The sequence below is a fragment of the Pan paniscus genome, chromosome 6 (assembly GCF_029289425.2).
Source record: "Pan paniscus chromosome 6, NHGRI_mPanPan1-v2.0_pri, whole genome shotgun sequence".
NCBI lineage: Eukaryota > Metazoa > Chordata > Mammalia > Primates > Hominidae > Pan > Pan paniscus.
The window spans coordinates 91343382-91365744 of NC_073255.2; the positions used below are offsets into that span (position 1 = coordinate 91343382).

Below are 22363 nucleotides of genomic sequence, written 5' to 3' on the forward strand. Positions count from 1 at the left end.
AACAAACTGGAAGCTCTTTGAAACCAAAACCACGTATGTCTTCAGCTTTAGGTACAGAGTCTTGCACAAAATAGACATCTTTTTATTTATTTACTTTAGAGACGGGGTCTCGTTTAGAGATGGGGTCTCCATATGTTGCCCAGGCTGGAGTGCAGTGGCTATTCACAGGTGCGATCATATCATAGCTGACGACAGCCTCAAATTCCTGGGGTCAAGTGATCCTCCCGCTTCAGCCTCCCAAATACTTGGGACTACTAGATACTCGAGAAAAGGCAAGAATGTGGTCTGAATGTTGGGAAAGCAGTTCATCTGGTAAAGAGAGGAGAGGATTCCAGGTGAGGAACAGGTGTGTGCAAAGACCGGAAGCCATCCTTAAGAAAGGCGTGGTTGGAGCACAGCGTAGGAGCCAGAGGGCAAAGGTGCTGGGCAGGAGAGGCGGGAGGACAGAGATGGCGCAGGAGTGCGGTTCCACAGGGTCAGGTCCCTAACACGCTGGCCAGAGCAGGGAGCCGACCTCCAAACTCTCAGGGAAGAGAACCAGGTTGCCCACCGGCGGCACCTCGCACCTCGCCCTGACCACAAGCACGTGCGCCCAACCCGCCTCGCACCCCGGCCCGGGTGGGGGCTCAGGGGACTCCCGGGGCACTCAGGAGGGACGCCCCGGGCGGGGCGCGCAGGCGCGCTGAGGCCGTGAGCCCCAAGGGGCGGGCGGGTGCGCGCGCTTTCTCGCGCACGCGCGCACGGAGGGGGCGACGGCCGCTGTGACGCTGCGGCGGCGGCGGGCGGGCGGCGGCGCGTGAGGCGCGCGATCCCCGGTGTCTTGGGAGCAGTGCCCCGACCCCCGCCGCTCCCGCCGCCGCCATGTCGGGCCGGTCGGTCCGGGCGGAGACCCGCAGCCGGGCCAAGGACGACATCAAGAAGGTGATGGCGGCCATCGAGAAAGTGCGGAAATGGTGAGGGGCCGGAGCTTAGGGGGCTGGCGGGGGTCGCGGATCCAGGCCCTGAGGAGCGCGGGACTGGCGGGTCAGGTGGGAGCCGACCGGCCGGCGCTGGGGGAGGGGGGTGCGGGAGAAGGCGGGAGGAGGGCGCCGCTGGCGTCGGCGTGAGGTCAGAGGGCGCGCCGGCCGCGGCCAATCAGCGGTCCTCTCGGCTCGCGGGCCCGCCCACCTGCTGCGGCTGCTGCCGCGCGCCGCCTGGGAGGGGATTCCGGCTTCCGGCCCGGACTGGAGCTGCCTGGCCTCGGTGCTCGCGCCCGGCCCAGCCCGGGGCCCGCCCTCCCCTCTTCCTGGGCAGCGGCCCCGCCCGCGTTTCCAGGCTTCCTCTTGATAATAGCGAGTAGCCCTGGAGTGGTGTCAGCCCGCCAGGCTGAGCGCTCTGCGTATTCAGGCGTTGAAGTTGGGTGAGTTTCTGGGTTAGTCCGTCTGTCAAGGGAGCAAGCCTGGTGTCATCCAGAGGGATACCCCTCCCTTTCCCCCAGTAACCGGCCCCTGCGCCGCGAGCTTGGTAGGCATTTTCTCTTGCTGCCCCGGCGGCTGTCAGGAGAGTCCTTTGCAAACTATGTACCAGCCTCCCTCTAATTTCCCTGCTTCTGCTCTTGTTCATTCCCCAGTCCGTTCATCATTTGCACTGTGTGATTTCATTTTTCTCACTTCCAAGTAGCAGAGTGGTCTTTTTAAAGTGCACATCCTTACTTGGGAGGCTGTGGTGGGAGGATTGCTGGGACCCAGGAGTTGGAGGCTGCAGTGAGCTATGATCGTGCCACGGCACTCCAGCCTGGGCTACGGAGAGAGACTCCGTGTCTAAAATGTTCATGGAAGATGCCGATTGAGCACCTGTTTAGTATCCGGAACTCCGATACATACTATATCGGTGTGTATCGGAGTCATCACATTAAACTTTCACAGCCAACTTCGTCAGCTCTTTTGTATAGCCAATTACTACTAATAATTTAAAAACCCAGGTCTGGCTAGGTGAGGTGGCTCAGGCATGTAATCCCAGCACTTTGGGAGGCTGAGGTGGGCGGATCGCTTGAGGCCAGGAGTTTGAGACCAGCCTGGGCAACATAGTGAGACCCCGTCTCTACAGAAAATAAAAGTTCAAGTAGATGTTACCTCCCTCCAGGAAGCTTTCCTTAACTCCTCCCATCCCTTTACCTCCTTTAAGGTCGTTGGTACGTTGGACTTTATTTGTGTGTTTATCTGTCCATTTCCCCACAAGAGGGAAGTTCCTTCTCTTTTTTATGTCTGAGGGCTTCATATATAGTTGGGTTTCAGTATAAATATTAGTTTAACATACTCATGGTTTTCCTTGTCCACCTTTAATCCTCCGAGGTTTTGGTGAAACCTAAGAACAGGTACACCTTTCTCTTCTCCCCATTTTTGACCCCCCGCCCCTAGCAGGCTAGGCTGAAGGGCCATCCCCTGTCACCTGGAACTCTGTACCAGCCTCCCTGTAAACTCTCTGCTTCTGCTCTTGCTCATTCCCCAGTCTGTTCATTTGCACTGAGTGATTTTATTTTTCTCTCTTCCGAGTAGCAGAGTGACCTTTTTAAAGTGCACAGCCTTATTTGGAAGGCTGTGGTGGGAGGATCGCTGGAGCCCAGGAGTTGAGGCTGCAGTGAACTATGATCATGCCATGGCACGCCAGCCTGGGCAACAGAGCGAGACCCCATCTGTAAAAAAATATATAAAATGTGCATCTTATCCTAGCACCCCTAGTAATGCTTCAGTGGTTCCCTTCTTGCTTTTAGGATAAATACTGAAGAAGGCCCTCCTTCCTGCCTCACTTGGCTGGCTCTTTCCCAGGATGCCCGCTGTCTTACCAATGAAGTCACTCTGCTCTTCCTGCCGCCTGGCATTCTTCCTCTCTCCTCTCCTCCCTCTTGCCGAGTTAACTCCTAGCTCAGCTCAAAAGTTGCTTCCTTAGGTTTACCACTTGAGATTCCCAATCTAGATCAAGTCTCCTTCATAGACCTTTCCACAGTTGTATTAGATGGACTCATAAGACATTTCCTATATTTGATTTCCTTTTTTTTTTTTTTTTTTGAGACAGTCTTGCTCTGTCACCCAGGTTGGAGTGCAATGGTGCGATCTTGGCTCACGGCAACCTCTGCTTCCCGGGTTCAAGCAATTCTGCCTCAGCCTCCCGAGTAGCTGATTATAAGTGTACACCACCACACCCAGCTAATTTTTTGTATTTTTGTGGAGACCGGGTTTCACCATGTTGGCCAAGCTGGTCTTGAACTCCTGACTTCCAAGTGGTCCTCCCACCACGACCTCCCAAAGTGCTGGAATTACAGATGTGAGCCACTGTGCCTGGCCTCCTGTATTTGACTAATTAACCTACAAAAATAGCAATTTGATATGGTTAAACCTGATGATTAAGTGACTAATCTTGAATTGAGCTATTCATGTCTGTTTCCAGATATAAGACAGGGTCTGTGAGGGCAGGGACTGTGGATCTTGTTCCCTGCATCACCAGGGCCTAGCACAGCCTGTTGTATACTAATTGGTTGAATAAATGAGAAAATGGAGTGGTCTGTTCAGGAATTAATTTTAGTTATTTTCTAAGACTTTAATTCGCTCCTTCTGTTACATCACAGTCTCTTTACACTCCCAGTATGTCATCTGTTGTTGTTGTTTTTTTTTTGAGACCCAGTCTTGCCTGTCACCCAGGCTGGAGTGCAGTGGCGTGGTCTTGGCTCACTGCAGTCTCCGCCTCTGGGGTTCGAGCAGTTCTTCCGCCTCAGCCTCCTGAGTAGTCGGGACTACAGGTGTGCGCCACCATGCCCGGCTAATTTTTGTATTTTTAGTGAGGACAGGATTTCACCATATTGCCCAGGCTGGTCTCGAACTCCTGGGCTCAAGTGATCCACCCACCTCAGCCTTCTAAAGTGCTGGGGTTGCAGGTGTGAGCCACCGTGCCCGGCCCTATTAGGTCATCATTTGCTGAACAGCATCAACAACTACAACAGCAGTTGCTTTTTTTTTTGCTTTTTTGTGACTTCATGTTTGGACTTGACTCTTTGAGAAGTTGGCTCAGATCTGTGACAAAGCAGTTCCCTGCATTTGACCCTTGTTCCTACTGACAGCAAGTACCTCTTAAGGTATTGGTGGACCTTAAAATAAGCAAATTTGTTCTCTGCCTGCATGCTTAGGGAATAACCTTCTAGGAATGAAGGAGAGGCTGGGCACGGTGGCTCACACCTGTAATCCCAGCACTTCGAGAGGCTGAGGCAAGAGGATCGCTTGAGCCCAGGAGTTCAAGATCAACCTGGGCAACATGGTGAAACCCTATCCTTACTAAAAATACAAAAAATTAACTGGGCATGGTGGCCTGTAGTCCCAGCTACTTGGGAGGCTGAGATGGGAGATTCACCTGAGCCTGGGATTTTGAGGCCGCAAGGAGTGGTGATCACGCCACTGCACTCCAGCCTGGGTGACAGAGGGAGACCCTATCTCAAAAAAAAAAAAAAATAGTCTCCTTTGTTCTATCTCCTCCACACATTTGTTTGCAGACCTCGAAGGCACTCTGTGGGTAAGCTCAGAACAGTGGCATTCTAATCTGGTGTAGATAGTTGGGGGTCCTTAGTCATTTAGAGAGTGACCTTGTGCAAGGGTTATCCCTTTGCTTATTTCGTGAGTGTAGTGGACTGATAAACTCTGCCATTTTTACCCCTTTGGAACACAGCAAGAGACAGGATTTCTACAAAGCTTTGAACTTCAAAGTTGAAATTTAAAAATTTCTTTAGACTAGTTTTCTTTCTTTTTTTTTTTGAGACGGAATCTTGCTCTGTCACCCAGGCTGGAGTGCAGTGGCGCAATCTCAGCTCACTGCAACCTCCGCCTCTCAGGTTCAAGCAATTCTCCTGCCTCAGCCTCCTGAGTAGCTGGGACTACAGGTGTGTGCCACCACACCCAGCTAATTTTTTTGTATTTTTAGTAGAGACAGGGTTTCACTGTGTTAGCTAGGATGGTCTCGATCTCTTGACCTCGTGATCCGCCCACTTTGGCCTCCCAAAGTGCTGGGATTACAGGTGTGAGCCAGCGTGCCTGGCCTAGTTTTCTTTTTCTTTATGCAGTCTTAGTAACCCAGAAAGGGAAAGGATCCTAACATTTCACACCCACCACGCCATACCCCCCAGCAGCAGGTGTCTCTCCTGAGATTGTTTGCCCCTTGGAAGGGTCTTTAAATGGACACAGGAGGCCAGGTGTGGTGGCTCATGCCTGTAATCCCAGCATTTTGGGAGGCCAAGGTGGGCAGACTGCTTGAGACCAAGAGTTCAAGACCAGCGCGGGCAACAAAGAGAGACCTCCCCCCCCCCCACCCCGCCACCCCAACCGTCTCTACAAAAAATAAAAATTTGGCTGGGCGTGGTGGCGTGCGCCTCTAGTCCCAGCTACTCAGGAGGCTGAGGTGGAAGGATTGCTTGAGCCCAGGAGGTCAAGGCTGCAGTGAGTTATGATTGTGCCACTTCACTCCAGCCTGGGAGGCAGAACGAGACCCTGTCTCACTAAAACAAACAAAAAAAAGGAATGTAGTAATAGAACTCATATATTTGGTAAAGAGAAAAGCACTCAAAGTAACTCGCATGCAAGTAAAAAAGAATATGGTGCTGTGTGTGCTACCTTCCAGCCTTATGTCCCACATCCTTTTTTTTTTCTTTCTTTTGAGACAGGGTCTCTGTTGCCCAGGCTGGAGTGTGGTGGCGTGATCTCAGTTTACTGCAACCTCTGCCTCCTGGGCTCAAGGGATCCTCCCACCTTAGCCTCCGGAGTAGCTGGGATTACAGGCACACGCCACCACGCCCAGCTACTTTTTGTTTTTTTTTTTGTAGCGACAGAGTTTCACCATGTTGGCTGGGATGGTCTCGAACTCCTGACCTCAAGCGATCTGCCCACCTCAGTCTCCCAAAGTGTTGGGTTTACAGGCGTGAGCCACTGCGCCTGGCCTGTATTTTTTTTTTAGAGATGAGGTCTCGCTAAATTGCCCAGGCTGTTCTCAACCTCCTAGGCTTGAGCGATCCTCCTGCCTCAGCCTCTCAAAGTGCTGGGATTTCAGGTGTGAGCTACCATACCCCACCAAGAGGAAGTTCAGAAGGATTCCAGATTGAAGGAATGATCTGCTGAGTAGTAGAAAAGCACAAGTGATGAACAGAAAACACATTGCATTGTTTTATCTGTTCTAAGAAGTGTCTTTCTTTTAGGGAGAAGAAGTGGGTGACTGTGGGTGACACGTCCCTGAGGATATTTAAGTGGGTTCCTGTGACAGACAGCAAGGAGGTAAGTGTGGAAGAAAATCAAAAGATACCATTTTCTTTATTTCTTTATTTGATTGCCTCTTTTTTTTTTTTTTTTTGGGACGGAGTCTCGCTCTGTCACCCAGGCTGGAGTGCAGTGGCATGATCTTGGCTCACTGCAACCTCCGCCTCCTGGGTTCAAGCAGTTCTCTGCCTCAGCCTCCCAAGTAGCTGGGGTTACAGGCATCTGCCACCACACCCAGCTGATTTTTGTATTTTTAGTAGAGACGGGGTTTCACCATGTTGGTCAGGCTGGTCTTGAACTCCTGACCTCGTGACCCACCTGCCTCAGCCTCCCAAAGTGCTGGGATTACAGGCGTGAGCCACTGCACCTGGCCTAATTGCCTTTTAATTAAAGGAATTTATTTGCCCAGAATTGAGTGGAAAATACTTCAAGGTACCCTGTTATTGGTCCATGCAAGGCCTCTCTTTATTATTTTCCTACTTTATTCCTTTCCCTTAACCCAAGCCTCTTTTCCAGGGCTTGACAAACTACAGCCCTGGCGTATTCCTTAGGTTTGTCAGTATAGTTCTATTAGAACATAACTGGCTGGGCGTGGTGGCTCACGCCTGTAATCCCAGCACTTTGGGAGGCCAAGGTGGGCGGATCACTTGAGGTCGGGAGTTCGAGACCAGCCTGGCCAACATAGTGCAACCCCTGTCTCTACTAAAAATACAAAAAAAAGTAGCTAGGCCTGCTGGCAGGCACCTGTAATCCCAGCTACTCAGGAGGCTGAGGCAAGGAGAATCGCTTGAACCTGTAATGCAGAGGTTGCAGTGAGCCAAGATCCCGCCACTGCACTCCAGCCTGGGCAACAGTGTGACACACCATCTCAAAAATAAGCAAACAAACAAAAAAAACCAAACACATAAGTATGCCCACTGATTTCCTTATTGTCTGTGGTGCTTTTGAATTACAGTGGCAGATTGAGTGGTTGCCATAAGGCCAAATGGCCCGTAAAACCTAAAATATTTATCATCTGACCCTTTAAGAAAAAGTTTGCTGATACTTGCTCTTATGTGATTAGTCCCCCACTGTATTGTGTGTATCATATGTATATACATCTTTCTAATTCTGGTGTAGACCTTTGTGCTTCATCTTTGTTGGATGTATTTGGATAACTGTATATTCTTTAAAAATACATAGCATTGTTTCATATGTGTATTTTTGTGTTTAAACGAAACTTAAATATGTGGGCCGGGCGCGGTGGCTCACGCCTGTAATCCCAGCACTTTGGGAGGCCGAGACGGGCGGATCACGAGGTCAGGAGATCGAGACCATCCTGGCTAACATGGTGAAACTCCGTCTCTACTAAAAATACAAAAAAATTAGCCAGGCGTGGTGGTGGGCGCCTGTAGTCCCAGCTACTCGGGAGGCTGAGGCAGGAGAATGGCGTGAACCCAGGAGGCGGAGCTTGCAGTGAGCCGAGATCGCGCCACTGCACTCCAGCCTGGGCAACAGAGTGAGACTCCATCTCAAAAAAACCAAACAAACAAACAAACAAAAACAAACAAAAAAATATGTACAGTATTTTGCCAGAACCTCTTTGTATTCTCTGTGGTTCAACTTTGGTTTTTTAATTTTGGGTTTTTTGCTTTTTTGTTTTTTTGAGACGGACTCTCGCTCTGTCGCCAGGCTGGAGTGCAATGGTGCAATTTCAGCTCACTGCAACCTCTGCCTCCCAGGTTCAAGCAATTCTTCTGCCTCAGCCTCCTGAGTAGCTGGGATTACAGGCGCCTGCCACCACGCCTGGCTAATTTTTCTATTTTAAGTAGAGACAGGTTTCACCATGTTGGTCAGGTTGGTCCCAAACTCCTGACCTCAAGTAATCCGCCTGCCTTGGCCTCCCAAAGTGCTGGGATGACAGGCATGAACCACCGTGCCTGGCCCAACCTTGTTTTGAGAACCCTCCATGTATCTGTAAATATAAATAGAATTATTACCTTTGACTCATGCATTGCATTTTCTTATTTGCAGTGAGTACCTTTATCTACATATTTTCTGGGTGATAAATACCCAGATTGTTTCCAACTTTATTTTTTCTAATTGTTTTTTAAATTTTCAAATATAAAACACATACAGAGAAGTATATAAAACATTAATGTACAGTATATGAATAAATATAAAGCTAACACTCTTGTGAGAACCACTCTGCAAAACACAGCTTTGCCAAGACCCCAGCAGACCTCTCTGCAGCTCTTCCCATCCTCTTCCTCCTGTCCCTCTAAAGGTAATGACTCTCCTACTTTTGCTTTTCTTACCACTTGTCTAGTCATTCATAAACGGTTTTTCCTTTATTATTATTTTTGAGATTTTTTTCCGGAGACAAAATCTCACTATGTCACCGAAGCTGGAGTGCAGTGTCATGATCTCAGCTCACTGGAGCCTTGACCTCCCAGGCTCAAGCAATCCTCCCACCTCAGCCTCCTGAGAAGCTGGGACCACAGGCATGTGCCATCATGCCCAGCTAATTTTTTTTCTTTCTTTTTTTTGTTTGTTTTGGAGAGATGGGAGTTTGCTATGTCATCCTAGGCTGATAGGTCTCAAATTCCTGGGATCAAATGATCTTCCCACCTCGGCCTCCCAAAGTGGTGGGATTATAGGCATGAGCCATCATACCCACGCTTTTTCCTTTTTTAGAGATGGTGGGGGGGTCTCATTGTTGCCCAGGCTGGATTTGAACTTTTGGGCTCAAGGGATCTTATCTCAGCCTCCCAAATAGCTGGGATTACAGGCATGTGCCACTGCACCAGCCTCTAACATTTTGAGTGTTATGGAAACAGCATGATAAAGTATCTATTTTCGTGTGTCTTGTTTCTTTTGCTCAGCATTATGTTTGTAAAATGCATCCATGTTGTCCTTGGAGTTACCCATTCCTTTCCATTGCTCTCTCTGCTGTATTTTGCTGCATATTCATCACATGGCTAAGTGTAGTTTATTTTTCTGGTTCTCCTGTAGATATTGAGGTTGTCCACAGTTAGGGCCAATAGGAACAATGCCCCTGTGAGCATTCTTGTTCAGAATCCACATCAACATGTACATGAGTTTTCCTAGGATATATTCTTGGAAGGGAAGTGGCTGGGTCTTAGGGTATGTATGTTTTGACCTATATTAGCTGATGCTAAACTATTTGCTGAAATGGTCGTTGTACCAATTTATATTCCCACCAGAAACAGGAGTTTTCTTTTTTGGAGTTTTTTTTGTTTGTTTGTTTGTTTGTTTTTTTGAGACGGAATTTCGCTTCTCTTGACTAGGCTGGAGTGCAGTGGTGCAATCTCGGCTCACTGCAGCCTCTGCCTCCTGGTTTCAAGCGATTCTCCTGCCTCAGCCTCCCGAGTAGCTGGGATTACAGGCATGCGCCACCACGTCTGGCTAATTTTGTATTTTTAGTAGAGACTAGGGTTCTCCATGTTGGTCAGGCTGGTCTTCAACTCCCGATCTCAGGTGATCCGCCCGCCTCGGCTTGCCAAAGTGTTGGGATTACAGGCGTGAGCCACTGTGCCCGGCCTGCTCCTTTTTTTATTATTATTATTATTTTGTAAGACAGGGTTTCAATCTGTCGCCCAGGCTGGAATGCAGTGATGTAATCTCGGTTTACTTCTACTTTTGTCTCCTGGGCTCCAGTGATCCTCCCACCTCAGCCTCCTGAGTAGCTGGGACTACAGGCACATGCCACCACATCCAGCTAATTTTTGTTGTTGTTGTTTCCTTATTTTGTTTTGTTTTTTCGAGACAGAGTCTCACTCTGTTGCTCAGTCTGGAGTACAGTGGTGCGATCTAAGCTCACTGCAACCTCTGCCTCCCGGGTTCAAGCAATTCTCCTGCCTCAGCCTCCAGAGTAGCTGGGATTACAGGCACACACCACCAAGCCCGGCTAATTTCTGTATTTTTAGTAGAGACAGGGTTTTACCATGTTGGCCAGGATGGTCTTGATCTCCTGACCTCGTGTTCTGCCCACCTCCGCCTTCCAAAGTGCTGGGATTACAGGCGTGAGCCACTGTGCCCAGGCTCGCCTAAAATTTCACGCACCTACATTTTTTTTTTTGAGACAGGGTGTCACTCTGAGGCTGGAGTGCAGTGACGTAATCTTGGCTCACTGCAGCCTCCGCCTCCTGGGTGCAAGCAGTTCTGGTGCCTAGCCTCCCAGTAGCTGAAACTACAGGTGCATGCCGCCTCACCCAGCCTAATTTTTGTATTTTTTGGTAGAGACGGGGTTTCATGATGTTGGCCAGGCTGGTGTTGAACTCCTGACCTCAAGTGATTTGCCCATCTCGGCCTCCCAAAGTGCTGGGGTAACAGGTGTGAGCCACTGTGCTCAGCCTCATGCACCGACTTCTTACTGTTTTCTCCTACATTTGTTTTTCTTTTTGCTAGAATACATCCTTCAAGAGTTTTGTCAAAGAGAGCTTCTGTGGGGAAAACTTTCTGAAAATATCTTTGTTTCACTTTCGTGTTGAAAATTGATGATTTTACCTGTATATGAAATTCTAGGTTCAAAATTATTTTCTTTCAGCACTTTGAAGCTATTACTGAATTGTACATCCAGTGTCGCTGTTAAGAAATGTGATGTTATTCCCATGCTTGAGTCTTTGTAGGTGATCCACTTGGCTTCCTGGAAACTTTAGCATTTCTTCTATCTTTGATCTCCTAGGAATTCCCTCAAAATATCCTGTAATATTTCTTTTCCTTTTTTTTGAGACTGTCTCACTCCATAGCTCATGCTGGAGTACAGTGGTGCAATGATGGTTCACTGTAGCCTCGAATTCCTGAGCTCAAAAAATCATTATGTCTCCACCTCCCAAGTAGCGGGGACTACAGGCACGTGCCACCACGCCTGGCAAACTTTTAAATTATTTGTAGAGACAGGGTCTTGCTGTATTTCCCAGGCTGGTCTCAAACTCCTGGGCTCAAGCGATCCTTCTGTCTTGGCCTCCCAAAGTGCTGGGATCACAGGTGTGAGCCACTGCACCCACGCAGCTGCTTGCTTGCTTGCTTTTTTTTTTGAGATGGAGTTTTGCTCTTGTTGCCCAGGCTGGAGTGCAATGGCGCAATCTCAGCTCACCGCAACCTCCACCTACCAGGTTCAAGTGATTCTTCTGCCTCAGCCTCCCAAGTAGCGCTTGCGTCACCATGCCCAGCTACTTTTGTATTTTTAGTAGAGATGGGGTTTCTCCGTGTTGTCAGGCTGGTCTTGAACTCCTGACCTTAGGTGATCTGCCCGCCTTGGCCTCCCAAAGTGCTGGGATTACAGGCGTGAGCCACCACGCCCGGCCAACTGCTTTATTTCTTAACTTTTCTCTCATTCATTTCATTTCTTGTCTTTTCCTGGTGCATTCTGAGTTTCTCAACGCAGTTTTTGCTCATTAATCTTTTATTTAGCTGTATGTATTTCAATTAACCTCATTCACTTAATTTTTATTTGAGCAATTATATTTTTCATAACAAATTGCCTCAATTGGTTCTTCCTCAAAATGACTTTTTTTTTTTTTTGAGACAGAGTCTCGCTGTGTCACCCAGGCTGGAGGGCAGTGGCATGATCTCATCTCACTGCAGCCTCCACTTCGCAGGTTCAAATGATTCTACTGCCTCAGCCTCCCGAGTAGCTGGGATTACAGGCATGTGCCACCATGCCCAGCTAATTTTTTTCTATTTTTAGTAGAGACAGGTTTCACCATATTGGCTAGGCTGGTCTCGAACTCCTGACCTCAAGTGATCTGCCTACCTTGGCCTCCCAAAAAGTGGTGTGATTACAGGCATGAGTCACTGCCCCTGGCTAAAACAACTTTTCAATATTATCCTTATCTTTCTGAGCAAATCCATGTTTAATTTCAGTTCTTCTGCTCCTTCTGGTACAGACTGTTCTGTTTATCAGGGTGCCTGTGTTCCTCCAATCTCTGGTGAGTTTTATGCGTGCACTCACCTTTTATTCCCTTGGGACTCTCAATTGCATTGGCTGGTAATGTGTAACTACGAGGAGGACGGAAGTCTGATCCGTAGTTTTTCTTTTTTTTTTTTTTTTTTTTTTTTGAGATGGAGTCTCGCTCTGTCACCCAGGCTCGAGTGCAGTGGCACGATCTTGGCTCACTGCAAGCTCTGCCTCCTGGGTTCACGCCATTCTCCTGCCTCAGCCTCCCAAGTAGCTGGGACTACAGGCACCCGCCACCACGCTCAGCTAATTTTTTTGTATTTTTAGTGGAGGCGGGTGAAAACCGTGTTAGCCAGGATGGTCTCAATCTCCTGACCTCGTGATCGGCCCACCTCGGCCTCCCACAGTGCTGGGATTACAGGCGTGAGCCACTGCGCCTGGCCAGTTTTCCTTTCTGTAAATGAATTTAGGAGGTCGAGGTTAGCCTCAGGGTTCAGCCTCTCCCTTTTGCTCTCTGCTGTCCTCTCTGGCTCCAGGGAACCTCCTAGCACCAACTCTATGGACTCTGCCTTTATCTGAGAGCAGCCATCCCAAGAAGTTCTAGGATGCCAAACTCATGGAGTTGATGGGGCGTGGTTCTGGAGCAACTGTTTATTCCCCCATCCAGCCTGGCTCTGGCCATTACCCACAGGGGTCAAAGGTCAAGCAGTTAAATCTCTTGGGCATTGTGTATAGACAGGAGTAGATGCTGCTAGAAAACCCCCTTTCCTTGGCCGAGTGCAATGGCTCACTCCTGTAATCCCAGCACTTTGGGAGGCTGAGGCGGGCGGATTGAGACCATCCTGGAGCCAGGAGATCGAGACCATCCTGGCTAACATGGTGAAACCCCATCTCTACTAAAAAATACAAAAAATTAGCCAGGCGTGGTAGTGGGCGCCTGTAGTCCCAGCTACTCGGGAGGCTGAGGCAAGAGAATGGCGTGAACCTGGGAGGTGGAGCTTGCAGTGAGCCGAGATTGTGCCACGGCACTCCAGTCTGGGTGACAGAGCAAGACTCTGTCTCAAAAAACAAACAAAAAATTCAGTTATTAACAAAAATTACGTTACTAATATAATGCATCTACCGGAAATATATAAAAAGTGTGAACTGGTAAATTTGAGGCTACTCAGATTTAAACTTTTGGCTTTTGGGATGCTCTCATTTTCATATGCTTGGATTTACTCTGGGCTTTTTTTTTTTTTTTTTTTTTTGAGTTAGGGTCTAACTGTGTTGCCCAGGCTGGAGTGCACAGTCATAGCTCACTGCAGCCTCACACTTTCAGGCTCAAGCGATCCTCCCACCTCAGCCTTCTCAGTAGCTGGGACCACCAGCCTATGCCACCATACATGGCTCATTTTTTATTTTTTTGTAGAGATGGGGTCTTACTATGTTGCCCAGGCTGGTCTCAAACTCCTGGGCTCAAGGGATCCTCCCACCTCCGCCTCCTCAAGTGCTGGGATTACAGGCATGAGCCACTGTGCCTGGCCCTTGGGCTTTCTTGTTGCAAGCTGGTGCTTACCTGCCCACTGTGGTTGCCCTGCACTTATAACCTACATCTTTCTTGAAACAAATGTTATAGGTAAAAATAAACATGGGGTGATCATTTTGTTTTTTGGGTTTTTTTGTTTGTTTCTTTTTGAGATGGAGTTTTGCTCTTTCGCCCAGGCTGTTATGAAGTGGCGGAATCTCGGCTCACTGCAACTTCCACCCCCCAGGTTCAAGCGATTCTCCTGTCTCAGCCTCCAGAGTAGCTGGGATTACAGGCACATGCCACCATGCCAGGCTCATTTTTGTATTTTTATTTATTTATTTTATTTTTTGTTTTATTTTATGTTTTTTTAGATGGAGTCTCGCTCTGTAGCCCAGGCTGGAGTGCAGTAGTGCCATCTTGGTTCACTGCAACCTCCACCTCAAGCAATTCTCCTGCCTCAGCCTCCCAAGTAGCTGGGATTACAGGCACATGCCACCACACTCGGCTGATTTTTGTATTTTTAGCAGAGATAGGGTTTCACAATGTTGGCCAGGCTGATCTTGAACTCCTGACCTCAGGTGATCCATGCGTCTTGGCCTCCCAAAGTGCTGGGATTACAGGCGTGAACCAGTGCGCCCGGCTGGGGTGGTCATTTTGAATGGATGAGGATGACGGATCAGGAATAGAGCCAGCCTGGGCCCATTTGTCCTGTCACTGTCTGTGTTACATGAGGTTCCTTCTTCTCTCACTTTTTCCCCACTCTGCTACTGAAACAGGAATCTTTCTCAAATGAGTGTTTTGTATTTCTTGCGCATTCGTATAGAGAAGGGTTGCCTGGCGCAATTTGATCAGGGCAGGAGAGGGATACTATGGGATGTTCTAGTCGAAGTGTATGTATCTGCCTGTTGCTTATGATTCACAGTATTCCTGCTGGAAGGGTTCATTTTTCTGAGGCTTGAGGAGAAGTGGCTTGTCCAGGATTCTGTTCTTCCTTGGGTCCTTGGATTCTCACACTGCTGTCGTTTTTCCTGTTCAGTCCTAATCCAGACCTCTGTGGTCTGTCACATAGCACCCTCCTCCCTCTCTGTGAGTCTCCTGCTTGGCTCTGTCATATTCCTCTTTTTTTCCTTTTCTAGAAAGAAAAGTCAAAATCGAACATTTCAGCAGCCCGAGAACCTAATGGCTTTCCTTCTGATGCCTCAGCCAATTCCTCTCTCCTTCTTGAATTCCAGGGTGAGTTGCATCTCTGTGTCTTCCTTGCAGGAGAATGAAAACTTGGATGAACGCATTAATAAGAATTGGCCAGGTGCAGTGACTCACACCTGTAACCTCAGCACTTTGGGAGTCTGAGGCGGGCAGATCACCTGAGGTCAGGAGTTCAGGACGAGCCTGGCCAATATGGTGAAACCCAGTCTCTACTAAAAATATAAAAAGTTAGCTGAGCGTGGTGGCGCGTGCCTGTAATCCCAGCTACTCGGGGGTCTGAGACAGGAGAATCGCTTAAACCCAGGAGGTGGAGGTTGCGGTGAGCCGAGATCGCACCACTGCACTCCAGCCTGGGCTGCAGAGTGAGACTCCATCTCAAAAAAAAAAAAAGAATTCTGTGTATCAATTCAGTGCCTGCTGTTTCGCTGGTATTTTGCTAGGCACTTGACCTAAATCTTTTCATTTAAACTTCACGATAACTCTGCAAGATAGGTAATGGTATTCTCATTTTCCAGTTAAGGAAACTGAGGCTCAGAGAGGTTAAGTTACGTGTCTAAAGTTACATAACTTGTAAGTGACAGACTCCATGTCAGGTCCTGGTTGTCTGAATCAGAAGCTTTTTTTTAGATTGTACTTCATTTTTTATTTTTTATTTTTTGTAGAGACAGAGTCTGGCTATGTTGTCCAGGCTGGTTGTGAACTCCTGGCCTCAAGCAGTCCCCCGGCCTTGACCTCCCAAGGTACAAGCATGAGCCACTGCACCTGGCCTAGACTGTATGTTTTATCGTAGTCGCTTAGAGTAGGCTACCCAAAGCCGAAGCTTCTGCTTACCCACTGTTAGGACATGTTCTGCCTCCTAAACCAATCCTGCCGGATCATCACCGTAGTCATGATACTGCCTTTTACACCTACCTGCTAGGTACTGTCTACGAAGCACTTTTACTTTACTTTCTCATTTTTACCCATGTATCAGCCTGTGATATAAACCAGGCAGTTATTATCATCCCTATTTAAGGAAACTGATGCTCAGGGAGGAACAGTGTTTTGTCTAAGCTCAAAAGTGACAGTTTTATTCATTTGGTGACAAAATGCTACTTCCATTTTAGTGTGGGTATTAAAGGTCTTTATAGGAGTCAAGACTAGCATGAGTTTATGACTTTCTCTTCAAAACCAGATTGGAGCTAACCCAGCGTGTAGTTATTCCTTCCCCACCTCTTTCCCAGGCCCCACCAAGGTCAACCATGTGCTGTTGGAAAGGGAACACCAATGTGTGTTCAGTAGTCAGAAGGCTCTGGGAGACATATGAGGCTCCATTTCCTCAGTCTGGCCACCATCTCCTCCTTTTCATTTAGTAAACACTTAATGAACTCCCACTGTATGCAGGTACCATGCGTTGCACTGGGGAGTCAAGGACAAGTGAGCCATAGAGCCTGTCCACAGAGGCTCATGGGAGGAAGCAACGCGTGCGAAATGATAAATGCAGGCGTGCACAGGCTATCACAGGAGAGTAAGAGAGGGTGGGCATTTCCACCTATGCGAGCCAGGGAGGTAGGGCTCCGCGGAAGTGATGTTGGGGCTGTGTTGGGAGGTCTGAGGCTTTCCAGGACAAGAGAAGGCAGCCTAGCCAAGGAACAGCTGGGCAGAAGCACCCATGCATGACGAAGCTCTTGGGTTAGGGTCCAGCCTGCCTGGAGCTGAGGATGCTTGTAGGAGAACAATAGGCACTGAGGCCAGAGATCAGAAAGGACTTCCTATGTTGCGATAAGGCCAGCTCCTGCCTCTCCTAAGAAGTACTGGGTATGGCTGGGCGTGGTGGCTCATGCCTGTAATCCCAGCACTTTGGGAGGCTGAGGCAGGTGGATTACCTGAGGTCAGGAGTTCGAGACCAGCCTGACCAACATGGTGAAACCCCGTCTCTAATAAAAATAGAAAATTACCCAGGCGTGGTGGCGCAAGCCTGTAATCCCAGCTACTCGAGAGGCTGAGGCAGGAGAATCAGTTGAACCCAGGAGGCAGAGGTTGTGGTGAGCTGAGATAGCACCATTGCACTCCAGCCTGGGCAACAAGAGCGAAACTCTTGTCTCAAAAAAAAAAAAAAAATACTGGGTATGACATTTCTCCCTTAGGCAGCAGTGGAGCGTCGAAGGGTTTAGAAAGGTCTCTCTGGCAGTGGTTTGCAGTTCAGTTTAAGGTACATGAGACTGGAGGCAGGGCAGTGAGGTAGGTGGCTGTTGCAGGAGGCCAGGCTGGAGATAATGAGGCTTGAACTGAAGCAGTAGGAGAGGAAGGAATGAGCACAAATGATACCAGAGCAGGAGGGGGAAACACTTTGGTGACTGGCTACTGTAGGTGCGGCGGAGGAATGCATTGGTGACTCTTACTTTTTTTCTTTTTTTTTAATTTTAATTTTTATTTTTTGAGACGGAGTCTTGCCGTGTCACCCAGGCTACAGTGCAATGGCACGATCTCAGTTCACTGCAACCTCCACCTCCCGGGTTCAAGCAATTTTCCTGCCTCAGCCTCCCAAGTAGCTGGGATTACAGGCGCGTGCTATCATGCCCGGCTAATTTTTGTATTTTCAGTAGAGACGGGGTTTCACCATGTTGGCCAGGCTGGTCTCAAACTTCTGACCTCAAGTGATCCGCCCACCTTGGCCTCCCAAAGTGCTGGGATTACAGGCGTGAGCCACTGCACTCGGCCTGGTAACTCTTTTTTTTTTTTTTTTTTGAGACAGAGTTTCGCTCTGTTGCTCAGGCTGGAGTGCAATGGCGCGATCTCGGCTCACTGCAAGCTCTGCCTTCTAGGTTCATGCCATTCTCCTGCCTCAGCCTCCTGAGTAGCTGGAACTACAGGTGCCCACCACCACAGCCGGCTAATTTTTTGTAATTTTAGTAGAGACGGGGTTTCACCGTGTTAGCCAGGATGGTCTCGATGTCCTGACCTTGTGATCTGCCCACCTTGGCCTCCCAAAGTGCTGGGATTACAGGCGTGAGCCACCGTGCCTGGCCTCGGCCTGGTAACTCTTAAGTTTTGCACCTTGATGGTGACTTTAAGCCTTCAGGCAGAACTCCCAGGTGCTAATCTGTCAGTCCTTGGGGCAGTCAGGCAGCCGAAGCCTGAGCTCACCACCTTCAGACACCACCAGCCTCCTTCAGATGCCCAAGGATGCCTGACAAATGTCATTTTCTACACATCTTATGATGTGAGAAGGATTGAGAAGTACTGACCAGAGACACAGCTACATCCCTCCCTTCCACAAGCTGCAATCAGTGGATAATAAAGAAGAGTTTAATAAGCATATCCTGACCTTCCTAAAGTGTAATGTTGCATAAACATAAAGATTCTGGCTGCCTCTGGTGCTTAGAATCTATGTCGTGTAGGCAGGGCACAATGATTATTATACTCAGTTGTATCCTTGGCTGCCTAAAGTGATGCCAGGCCCTTGGCTCTGTCCAGAGTTCCTCTTGAGGAAAATGACCACGCTCAGCTGCTGCCTTTGTTCTGTTTGGTTTTCAGACGAAAACAGCAACCAGAGTTCCGTGTCTGACGTCTATCAGCTTAAGGTGGACAGCAGCACCAACTCAAGCCCCAGCCCCCAGCAGAGTGAGTCCCTGAGCCCAGCACACACCTCCGACTTCCGCACGGATGACTCCCAGCCCCCAACGCTGGGCCAGGAGATCCTGGAGGGTGAGTCGTGGTTGGCCGAGGATGAGTTTCCTAGAAGGGCCTTGCTTTCTGCTCTTGTTGTGTCTCGTCTTTAGAGTAACAGGCTCAAGAGAGCACCTCAGAGCCAGGCAGCACCAAGCCCTTTCTCGATAGCTTAGGAATGATTATAGTTTCCCCTTTCACAGAGGGAAGGGAGAAAACAAGCATTAGAGTTGAGTGCCAGGCTGTGTGGAAGGAACTTGAGTATTTGACGCCTGGTATAATTCTTTCAAAAATCCTGTGAGGTGGCAGCTATTGTCTTCTTTTACAGATGAGGAAAATGGACATTCAAAGCTTAGAAAGGTTAAATTGGGCTGGGCATGGTGGCTCACACCTGTAATCCCAGCACTTTGGGAGGTCGAGGTGAGCGGGTCACTTGAGGCCAGGAGTTCAAGACCAGCCTGACCAACATGGCAAAACCGTCTCTACTAAAAACATAAAAAATTTAGTTGGGCGTGGTGGCATGTGCCTGTAATCCCAGCTACTCCGGAGGCTGAGGCAGAAGAATCACTTGAACCCAAGAAGCAGAGGTTACAGTGAGCTGAGATCACACCAGTGCATTCTTGCCTGGGCAACAGAGTGAGACTCCATCTCAAAAAAAAAAAAAAAAAAAAAAAAAAAAAGACCTGGCGCGGTGGCTCACACCTGTAATCCCAGCACTTTGGGAGGCCGAAGTGGGTGAATCACCTGAGGTCAAGAGTTAGAGACCAGCCTGACCAACATGGTGAAACCCCATCTCTACTAAAAATACAAAAATTAGCCAGGCATGGTGGCGCAAGCCTGTAATCCCAGCTACTCGGGAGGCTGAGGCAGGAGAATCACTTAAACCCAGGAGGCAGAGGTTGCAGTGAGCCAAGATCGCACCACTGCACTCCAGCCTGGCGACAGAGCTAGACTTCATCTCAAAAAAAAAACAGAGAAAGGTTAAATCGCTTGTCTGAGATCACATAGCCAGTCTAGTAACTGTTGGAATGAATGTCACTTTAAGTCCTTCTATTTTCAGCATTTATGCTGTCTGCATTACATGCTAAATTTTTTTCTTTTCTTTTTTTTTTTTTTTTAAAGAGATAGGGTCTTGCTCTTTAAAAAAAAAGAGCTAGAATGCCCAGGCTAGAATGCAGTGGCTGAATCCTAGCTCACTGCAGTCTTGAACTCCTGGGGTCAAGTGATCCTCTTGCCTCAGACTCCGTAGTAGTAGGACTGTAAGCCTTTGCCACCATGCCTGGCTTTCTTTTAATTTTCTGTAGAAATGGAGTCTCACTATGTTGCCCAGGCTGGTCTTGAACTCCTGGGCTTCAAGTGATCCTCCCACCTCAGCCTCCAGAGTAGCTGGGATTATAGGTGTGAGCCACCATGCCCGACCCAGGTTTCTTGTTATAATATGGATATATAGATGTGTCTTAGGCCCTTGCTACCTTCTCCTGTGCTGTGACCTGTTAACAGCCAACTACAAAATGGAACTTGTTTCTCCATGGGAAATGCCAATTGTAGTTAATATTTATTGTGTTCTTACTATTTGGCATGTGCTGTTCTTAGCTCCTGTGTTTTATTACTTCATCTAGTCCTCATAGCAACTCTCAGAAAACTGGGAGATTGGGTTAGAGTTGTGATGTTTGGGCTAGAGGATGACAAGATGAGCTGCTTTGTCGGTTCCAGATATCTCCAGCCCAGCAGAGATGGCCCTCTGCAGTCTAGCCGTATTTTGCCCTTCCACCATTCTTGGCTGTGACCTGGTCCAGCTGGGCCCTGAATGAATGTTTGCTTCTCAGGCCAGTATTCTCCCCTCCTCACCAAGCCACCTCCACACAGCTCTAAGGAAGCTCCCCCAGGTCCAGGCCTCAGGGGAGCCCTGCCCTCAGGCCGACCCTGCTGCCTTTTCAGAGCCCTCCCTGCCCTCCTCGGAAGTTGCTGATGAACCTCCTACCCTCACCAAGGAAGAACCAGTTCCACTAGAGACACAGGTAAGCAATCACTTTGAGTTTTCCAGTTTTTTGTTTTTTTGGTTTAAGGCAGGGTCTCGCTGTTGCCCAGACTAGAGTGCAGTGGTGCGATCCCGGCTCACTGCAACCTCCACTGCCTCCTGGGTTCAAGTGATTCTCCTGTTTCAGCCTCCTGAGTAGCTGGGATTACAGGCGCCCACTACCACACCTGGCTAATTTTTGTATTTTTAGTAGAGATGGGGTTTCACTATGTTGGCCAGGCTAGTCTCGAACTCCTGAGCCCAAGTGATCCACCCATCTCAGCCTCCCAATGTGCTGGGATTATAGGCGTGAGCCACTGTGCCCGGCCAGGCTTCCCAGTTTCTAAGTCAAAAAACCAGGAAAGACTGTGGATGTGGGGTTGGATCTGCAGCGCCGGAAATGAGTCCCAGGGTTGTAGGCAGGGGAGGATGTTTGATCATCTGCTGGAAGGAGCAGAGTGGACATCCCATTATAATTCGGGTGGGTGGGAAGGTTCTGGTTGGGAGGGGTGGCCCTGTCATTCCATGCTCTGCCTGCTCCTAGGTCGTTGAGGAAGAGGAAGACTCAGGTGCCCCGCCCCTGAAGCGCTTCTGTGTGGACCAACCCACAGTGCCGCAGACGGCGTCAGAAAGCTAGCACCGTCCCGGCCCTCCGCCTCCTGGCCCTGCCTCTATTTATTGCATTCTGGTTCTGGCCGCGCTGCGTTGCTGGGGTAAGGGCAAGCACTGGGGTCAAGAGCCTGCACACATGAGCCTTCCGGGCTGGAAGGCTGGCGTAGGACTTGGGGCTGTAGCATCATCTTCCCGACCCTGGCACCTGTGTCTACTTGCTCCCGAGAAGAGGAGCGCTCATGTCTTTTTTGCACCCCAAGTTGGCTGGAGCATCGGCCACCCCAAGATTCATCTGTGACCTCCAGGCAGCAGTCTCTGCTCCAGAACCTCTGGACGGAGCTGCTGGCAGCTTCTGCGAGAAGAGAGAGATGTGGAAGGCACCCTCTAGAAGAGAGCGTGCCTCAGGTTACTTGAACTTGAATGGAGACTGTAGACTCCCGGACTTTCCCCTAGGACTGGGGGCCCTGTAGGCTGCTGTTGGAGAAGGACTGGGTAGAGACATTGGAGGGAAGGGAAGGGCTTTTCTCCACACAAGGGCAGAGAGTCCGTCTAGATTTCTTGCTGTCCTGCCAGTTCTGCCCATGCCTGAGGTGGTCCTACCTCTCACGGGCACCCTAGCTGCTGACAGCCCTTTGTGGCCGCCGTCCCCATCCCCTGCCCTCAGCACACACGTCCGCACACACGCAGCTTTGTTCTCACCTCTACCTGTCATTCCAGCATCCCTGCCTCCTGTCACAAACTGCCCCAGCAAGAATTTGAGGTTCTGACAACAGTACCCATCCCCCACAGTACCCCTTCAGCTCAGTTTCTAGAAAGCTCCCTTTTCTTTGAAATCTGCATGTTGAATTGAACTTTGTGATTTTATTTTTTGTTTCAAAAAAGTTTAAGAAAATGGAAATGGGCAACAGTGAGTGAAGACATATTTTAGCACTGAATAGAATATTTTTAAAATTAAACTATTTGAAATATGTCCTGTTGGTATCTGAGTGCTTCCTTCTTGAAGGTTGCGGGCCGGGGTGGGGGTGGTGGCTGAGTGCTTGTGGGGTCACTGTGGGCTGGGCCTGCCCATCCTTTCACTCCCACAGTGTGGACTTCATGACAGTGATTTCTAGCCTCCCTTTGAAGCTGTCACGTAGTTCAAATTATGCTTCTCGCTGGGCGCGGTGGCTCATACTTCTTATCCCAGCACTTTGGGAGGCCGAGGC

General features: G+C 49.1%; 1 protein-coding gene across 2 annotated transcripts; it reads left to right on the forward strand.

Annotated features, from left to right (window-relative positions):
• Positions 1–690: 690 nt before the first annotated feature.
• BCL7B (BAF chromatin remodeling complex subunit BCL7B) lies at positions 691–22128 on the forward strand. Of its 2 annotated transcripts, XM_034951400.3 has the most exons (6): positions 691–953; positions 6206–6281; positions 14812–14908; positions 18398–18568; positions 20468–20547; positions 21091–22128. In XM_034951400.3, the coding sequence occupies exons 1-6, from the start codon at positions 862–864 to the stop codon at positions 21181–21183; spliced, it is 609 nt and encodes a 202-aa protein (XP_034807291.1). In that variant the 5' UTR covers positions 691–861; the 3' UTR covers positions 21184–22128. The 2 variants fall into 2 exon arrangements, with proteins under 2 accessions (XP_034807291.1, XP_034807292.1); XM_034951401.3 differs by lacking the exon at positions 18398–18568 and having other exon boundaries at positions 707–953.
• The last annotated feature ends 235 nt before the right edge of the window (positions 22129–22363 follow it).

Excerpts from the sequence above, each read along its gene's own strand:
- BCL7B (XM_034951400.3), top strand. The coding sequence starts at position 862 with ATGTCGGGCCGGTCGGTCCGGGCGGAGACCCGCAGCCGGGCCAAGGAC. Across the intron at positions 14,909-18,397 it reads TCTCCTTCTTGAATTCCAGG|ACGAAAACAGCAACCAGAGT; the intron begins GTGAGTTGCATC and ends TTTGGTTTTCAG. Across the intron at positions 20,548-21,090 it reads CAGTTCCACTAGAGACACAG|GTCGTTGAGGAAGAGGAAGA; the intron begins GTAAGCAATCAC and ends GCCTGCTCCTAG.